The 8,023-nt window shown below is 47.1% G+C and overlaps 1 protein-coding gene across 1 annotated transcript in view; it reads right to left on the reverse strand.

The window, feature by feature from the left end:
* The window catches only part of RASSF3 (Ras association domain family member 3), a 53,132-nt gene extending 46,635 nt beyond the window's left edge, over positions 1-6,497 (reverse strand). Inside the window, exon 1 of the mRNA XM_082279920.1 lies at positions 6,262-6,497. Coding sequence (XP_082136046.1) covers positions 6,262-6,390 — 129 coding nt within the window. The 5' untranslated portion in view covers positions 6,391-6,497. The remainder of the gene's footprint in view (positions 1-6,261) is intronic.
* Positions 6,498-8,023: the final 1,526 nt, after the last annotated feature.

Raw genomic sequence — 8,023 nt, forward strand, 5'->3', positions numbered from 1 at the left:
TCCTCCCAATTTAGTGTCATCAGCAAATTCATTCTGTATTCCTTCCAGTCCTGCATCCAACTCATTAATGAAGATGTGGACGAGCTCTGGGCGGAGGATGGAGCCCTGCAGAATTCCATGAGTGACTGGCTGCCAGCCTGATGTTACCCCATTCACTTCGGCCCTTTGTGCCCGACCCATGAGCCAGTAGTGCTTGCAACTGTTAATGCAGCACTGGTGCCACTGACGTTTTACAGAAGAGACAAACTGTAGCATCAGTTTCTACTTTAGTTTTTCTTCATCATTTTGCTCTTGCAGTAGCTAAATGTTAATCAGCAAGACCCTCTTCCAAAATGGTCATTCTGATACTATTCTTACACAGTGATCTACAGTTGAGGTAACAGATCACAAGAAGATTTTCTCCTTCTTTAAGTAACTTTTTATTGGGTTTTCTTTTAATCTCTTTAGCGTGTTTAGACACTCTTCAGTTCTGCTGTGTTGCAGAGCACTTTCCTGAATTCACCAGACTCTTCAGTTAAAAGAAAACTCCTTGTGTCTGCATGTCTATTAACACGTGTCTAAAGCAACCTAAATCTAAACATTTTGGACCATAAAGCTATAGATGCCCAGTACTTTCTGACTTCAGCAAAACTCCACAGCTCTGCCCTTCTGCTCTGCACATAAACCTATGTGATTATCCCAACTCAATCACATCACTTAATTCACAAAATACCCACATTTACTAAGTGCTCCTGATCTTACTAATGTGAAGCCTAGCTACTGTACTCCAAGACTCCGATGGGTGAATCAAAACCTTTTTTTCTCCAACAAAAGGAAAAAAAAAAAAAAAAATCAGTGTTTCTCCGGTGATTTTTAAATAAATGTCAATAACAAAGATAATAACACATTGTTTGTGCTCCCCAGGTTTATAGAGAAGTAACTGCCTGAGATGCACTTAATATAGTATTAATACAATAAACTAAAGTAAACAGTGGAAAGGTTAAGAGTTATTCATCTAGTCTGAATATTACCTGCTGCTGGTGCTGCACTCATGACACTTAAATCGCTGAATGTAACAGCACTCATTACATGTTTTAGTGACTTGAACTCTGCTTAGGACAGTACATTAACCCATCTCTTCTAAACCTGCTTCTTAAATTTTTGTCTATGCTAGTAGTTACCATTTCATATAGTTAAGCCCTCAAAATTTAAACCAATGACTCCAAGAACCAACTGGCACGATGAACCAGTATACAGCAATCAGCATCCTCTGCACAGGGCATAAATCTCATCTCACCTCCAGAGGCTGTCAGACACCAGCAGGGGACTTTAAGAGTTCACCACAAAATGGCCATCAAACCCCTCCAAGTTACTGACGCACACATGCTGCATCAAGTGCTCCAAGACAAGAGTGAGACAAAAACACAAAATAAGGACCACTAGTTTACTGTCACAATGATGTGGGCCTTAAAACAGACACAATCTCTACCCTGCTCATTCCTTCAGCTCTTAACTTTCAAGTATTTCAGTTGCAACAATGTTTATCCCATAATATTCACTGACTGCCAAATGGATTAGAAAAAAAAGAACAAGACATTACTGGGTATTTTTAGTTGCCTTTTTTAAATAAGTTTCACGACTACATGTCAAACACAAACCTAAACTTTTTGGCTCCAAAGCAAGCCTATAATTAGAAACCTCATTTTTTCTGGTAGTCAGGAGAGCCATTTTCCCTAGGGAATGTTACGGAAAGGAAACCCAGGAAGAGTCGTAATGGCTAAACAACGTGAAACATTAATAACGGACACTGGTAACACAAAGACATCCTAACTAGGCTTGAGCAGCTACAAATTGCATTTTACTGCTAGAAACTGTTTTCTTCCAAAGTTAAACACTTTTTTTATGGTCTCTCATCCTCTCAATTACATGCCTCAACCTACTGGGCAAATTCATGCGGAAGAAACGTAAAAAAAGGCGTCTGTGCCCAGAAGTTTGTCCTACTTCCTCCCACTTCCACCAGCTCACCCATTAAAAAAAAGAAAAACAAAACAAAAAAAACCTGCTACACCTTTCTGGTTAAACCTCCTCCTCCAACAGTGAAGCGAGAGATTGCTGGTTACTTTGTCAGGACTAGTTAGGGATGACACTGTCACCCTCTGCCTTTTGCCTTTCCCCTTTACATCTCCTCTGCTCTTATCTATCTGCTTTTCATTTCCAGCTTTTTTATGAATTTCCTTTCCCACCACCATTACCACACCTGCAAATCCCACTGACATGCAGGAAATACAGTCACAAAGCCAATGTCATGGCAGGGGGCACTGGGTGAGGGTACAGGGGAAGGAACTTAGCAGGTCTGCAAGTTGTGAAGACCAAGACCAGTAAGGGGAAGAGAGAGGGAGAAATCAGACCTCAGACAGGGAAGGACCAGTGTTGACAGTGAGGCAATGAGGACATTCTTGGGTGCAGAAGGAACACATGCATTTTTGGAAACTGCCAACAGAAGAGATTGCATTTTTCTTGCAAACACTTCTACAGAGCCCTGTATGAAATGGTAGAAAAACAGAGCACACAGCAGCATTTTGGGTTTTTTTCCAAAGCACAGAGCAGCATCCAAGCGTCAAACTTCTTATATCCAAGCCATTTTGTACGAGACATCAACCAGAACTCTCTCACATTTTGTGTGCAAACTATTCACGACTCAGATGCTGAACAAGGGCCTGTAGGACAGGCCCTCTTCTAGCAGTTGGGATCCGTGACCTCCATAGCACTGCCAGCTTCCAAAGCAAGGTTTCCCAAAGTACAGTGGTGTCCTCTGTCACAGATCCTTCACACGTAAGGGCAGAGAGAGATCCTGACCACAGCCTCTTCTCATGTTTCTAACCCTTACAGTTACAGTGGAAGGGGCCCTGAAACAGAGCAGGCAGAATCAAGTACAGGGATGTCCTCAGGTTTTTGCAGTCATCCTGATATAAGACTTGAGCTCAGCATGGCTTGGAACTAACCATATACAATGCTTGAAAGGCCACTGTCCATCGAGACCCCTGAGAAAGGAAAAGTATTGCAAGGATTTACATCGACCCTGCTCAATGTGGGATAATTCGGGGAACTGGTGTGTGGAAGGAAAGCACAGAAAACATACACAGGAAGATGCACATCCCTCCAGCATATGGTGGGGCTTGCAGCAGCAGGCATGACTGTTTTCAATTTTCCTGAAGGATGGGGGTGGGTGGGAGGAAATAGGGAGAGAAAGGGGTCAGCTTTCAAAAGTTTGCCAAACATCTTATTTTAGTACTTTTTCTACAGGGAATGGATGAATTCCAAAGGCTTGATCATACAGAAGCACCGGTCTGATCTTGCAAAAGCCTATGTACATGGATAACTTTACCTCACATGAGTAGTCACACTGGCAGGACAAAAATATTTACAGTTCTGCCTTTTTCGTTTATTAAATGACTCATTGCAAACATAAAGCAGGGCCACACCGAGCTTAATCTAGTTTTTGACACTTAAATTTTAAAAGAGACACAGATGATAAGAAACCTTAAAGCTAAACTTTCAGGAGCAATAACACAGCATAAAGCAACCTGCATTCTTATTCACGCTGCCCTCAGATTGAAGTATTTCTTGCTTAAGAAATAACTTTGGGGCTACTGCTCATCCCCAAAACACCATACCATCTATTATATGCTGCAATGGTTTTATGCTGCAATTTTTTTTAGAAGTGGTACAGAGAGAGGAAAAGTTGTCTAAATCTTTAACCACTCTAGAGATCAGGCATCCTAGGCAAAGACCGAAGGTACTATCGCAAATTTTTTACACCAGAATTGCTGTCAATTCATTAATCCTGTCTCAGTTGCAGCATTTGATGTATTTAAGCCCACCCTTGCCCAATTAAATGAAGACAAAAATTCACTACTTAAACTAGTGAATTTCCTTTTTTCTTTCTTTTCTTTGGAAATCCATACAAAACAAGACTAAACATTTGTAGTGAGTTTTTCCGCAGGCACAGCTGCAAGCCAAATGCTCTAAACCATTTCTTCCCTGCAAGAAAGGGGGCAGAGGGAGCTAAGACAGAAGGATAAACGTAACTGCCAGCATTTAAAGTCTTCTACAAGAAGAGAAACCCACACTGCAAAACTTAATACTTGTGTAGTTGAGAAAGACACAGAAACAATAACTATCAGCTCCCCTCTTTTCGCTCAAGGGGACATAGTACGCATTTTTTGACTAAACCTCAAATACAAACCAAAAGTAGCATCCTCATCCCTACAAAGAGGCTTATTATGACTGTTATTGCTGGAAGGGGAAACTCACTCTTACTGGCCACATGACTGTTGAAATCTACATTCAGCATTGTTTGGAGATTTTTTTTTCTTTGGCCTATAAATCTGCAGTTGAGAGCAACTGGTTATAACTTTATGACTAGAAACATTGGCTGAGTATTTCTGATGCTGCAGAGTCAGCAATACAGATTAATTTGTTCCAGCCTAGTAAATACTTACTTAAATATGCACCCTGCAACACCTCACTGCAGTATTCTTTTGGGAAACATTACTAGAGCAGAATATCAAATTTTAGTTATGGGGTTTTTTGTGGTTTTTTTTCCAGTCCCCCTTGCTTGGAAATGTTAACACCACACACAAAAATTTACATATTTGCACAGTTTACTACTTATACAGCTAACATTTAGCAACACAACTCATACAACAGCACTGGAAAGACCTGTATGTTTTCAGGATCTGAATCAAGACACAGGCCTTCTCACATGTCACGATACAGCAGCTACACAGAGGCAGACAGCAGCTCTATGACAGCAGACATCTATTCACACAGTACTGTCACACCAGAATCCTCCCCCGTAAGGGCCAGGTGGCAGCCAGTGCTGGCCAAATAGGTTAGCAGATGAAGTTCAAGGACACTCCACAGCACTCGGCAGCTTCCAGTGAATACCTGAGGTTAGTGGGAGGCTGAAACTCAAAATGGATGAGACAAAACCAACCACTGAGGAGAGGTGTCAAGACAAGTATCCTGGAGAAGCAGCCACAACCTGATACATAGCTGGTCCCAGCCTATTTGCTCCAAGTGCCCAAGCTCAGGTGTAGACTGAGGGTGTGCCCAGGCTCCCTGCCAAACTTTGCAGAGGAAGTTAAAGCTCAAGAGAGCTCTTGCACTTCCTCAAACGGGAGCAGGAGTTTCCTAAGGGGCAGCTAGAGGGTTTCAGTTTTAAGCAAATCACAAATGGAACATAACCTCAGACAAAAAGAAACCAAGATTGGCTTTCTGCAGCAGAACACAGCCTACAGGAATGGCTGCGGGTAATGAACAACGTTTTTTGACAAGTGCCACAGGTAGACCAGAGGGCAGCTGAGGTATCCAAGCTTTGAAAAGCAAGTTTATAAGCAGGTCCCCATAGCAGCAGTAATACTAACACTGAAATCCAGTGGGGAAAACCACGAAGAGTTTGTAGAAAGAAACAGACACTGAACAGAAAGAAGGTACTGATGCTGGTGGGAGCAGGTGAAGAACTAGCATAAATAAAACAGGCTCACTAGCTCATAGCCAGCCTTCTCTACAATGAGATCCTGTGCATTGGGAAGAGAGGAATGAGCGGGGATAGACTGCCTGGCTAAAGAAGTGTGACGTTTACCCTATATGGTTTAATAACTGCTCTGGGTCGGACAGGTCCTCCATTGAAATTTCAACACTGCCCACACAAGGGGTTGGTTCGGGGTTTTTGCTTTGTTTTTAATCAATTCTTCACTTCAAAGCTCCACTTGCATGAGCCTGAATGCTTAAACCAAGCCACTTAAACACTTCAGAGGGCCTTTCCCTGCCAACAAACCAGCTGAAGAGGCTGTCATTCACCTCGGAATGAGCTCCGAAAGAGCGAGGAGGCAGACCGCGCCGTGCCCCGCAGAGGCTACAGCGGGGAGAACAGCGCGGTTACTCTCCGCACAAATAAGCGATTTCTGGTCACGTCCCCTGCCCACCGGGCAATGGGGGTCTCTCAGCCCGGCTGCCGAGCGGGGCACGCCGGCGGGGGCCCCTCCAGTGACCCCCGGCCGCGCAGGAGCCCCGCTGGAAGCCTGCCGAGGGAAGCCCTTGCCGGCCGCCTCCTCCCCGCTCCGTCCCGGCGTCCGGGCGGCTCCGCGGGTCCTTCCCTGTGGGGGAGGGGGCGGCGGACACGTGGAGGCCGAGCCGGAGGGAGCCGGCCCGGCCCGGCCCGGCAGCAGCTGCCCCGCGGGGCGCAGCCGCCCCTCTTGCCCGGCGCACGGCACTTACTTGTGGGGCGGCGCGGCTCTTGCCTGGCGGCCTCCTGAAGAAGGAGGTGCGCGCGGTGAAGAAGAACTCCTCGGACTCTTCCTCCTCCAGGCTGCTGTACCCGCTGCTCATGCTGCTGGTCCAGGTCATCGGCGGCGGCGGGGGCTGCTGGTGGTGCTGGGGCCGGGCGGCGGAGAGCGCCGTCCCGGCCGCCGCATGGGGCCCCGCCGCTGCCGCTCCTCGCCCAGCCCGCGGGGTCCGGGGCGCAGGAGGAGGAGGAGGAGGAGCCGCGGCTCTGGCGGCCCCGCTCCCGCCCTCGCTCCGCTCCCTTCCTGCCGCGAGTTCCCCGGCAGCGCCGCCCCCGCCCGCCCGGGCAGCAGGTGAGGGGCGGGGGCGGCTCCTTGCCGGCCCGGGGCCGGACGAGTCCCTGACCCCGTCCCGGTCTCCTGCCGGCGCCTCCGCACCCCCGTGCTCATTACCAGCAACGAGGCAGCTAAGGGCGGCCTTCTGTAGTAAGAAGTTCCCAACCTTTTCCCTAATAATTACCCGATTTCAGTCTTCTGTGCACTGTAAGAATAGTCATTAAAAAAATGACCGACGGCAAAATAATGGGGAGAGCTTTTCCCTTACAGTTCTTTCAGCAATCCGTGAATTCCGGCTTCGCGACCGGGGGCAGCCGCACGGCACTGAGCAGTCACAGCCTCCAGTTCCGCAGCTGTGGCGGTGCCCGGCCGGGGCCGCTCCGCGCACCATCACCAGCCCACGGACTATTAAATCAATGGAATTCATCGCCCCAGGATGTAGCGAGGAGGGAGGCTTGCACTAGCGAGGAGACTCACCAGGGATTAGATATGTGTGCAGATAGCAGGAACATCCAGATCTGCAACTGGAAAACATTTAAAGCACAAAAGTCCTGATAAGATACAGGGCAAACATCAGATTCATCACTACTGGGGGAAATTACGGACAATGCCTGAAGGTCAGGTCACTCCGTAATTACCTGCCTCTGAGTCTCATGCCTTCCCTTAATTTATCTAAGGCTGATCACTGTCACCGACAGGATACTGGGTTTAAGGTACGGCTTCCTAAAGCTATGCAGCTGCCCATAAAAGCAGACTTTCCTTTCCTCCACGCCCTTAGACCGGCGCTCTTGCTGTCCCCTGTACCACGGCGGTGGTCCCATGGGGGGAAGTGAGTCACTTGCTGCCGGAGCAAACCCCCGAGACATGGGCATCAGAAAGGCGATACCTTTCAGCAACAGCACAGCCTTAGATTAAACATATTTGAAGTTGTGCATTTACACATCAGTTCCTGTGGTCTCAGTACTCAGACACAGATGTATCTGGGACACCATTAGCTAACATCTCCTTTCCCTCTTCCTGATCCCCATCTCGCTGGTCCCTCACACACTCCTCATCTGCTGTGCATGGCTGTTCCTATCCCCGTATCCAGCCGGCGATTGGGTCTGTTTCTGCCAGTAGGTGCTCTTCCTGGACCGGTATGCCTTACATATTGACAAAGTCACCTCAAAACCAGCAAAACAACTCACACTGAGAACTAGAACTGGTCAGTCAGTTTGGGAGGTGTTAAATCCTTACTTTTCCATCAACTGATTCTTCCAGATTTTTGTATTGAGTTTGGCATCTGGCAGATTAGAAGGCTGCATAGCTCTTAAAAACAAATAATTGAGTTTAACAGCATAGATGCAGATGTGTCCGATCTTGAGCCTACTTGTCGGCACTGTAAAGCCCTGTGGTATGCAAGATAGCTTTAAGTTGAATGC

Source organism: Coloeus monedula (assembly GCF_965178545.1).
Source record: "Coloeus monedula genome assembly, chromosome: 4".
Taxonomy (NCBI): domain Eukaryota; kingdom Metazoa; phylum Chordata; class Aves; order Passeriformes; family Corvidae; genus Coloeus; species Coloeus monedula.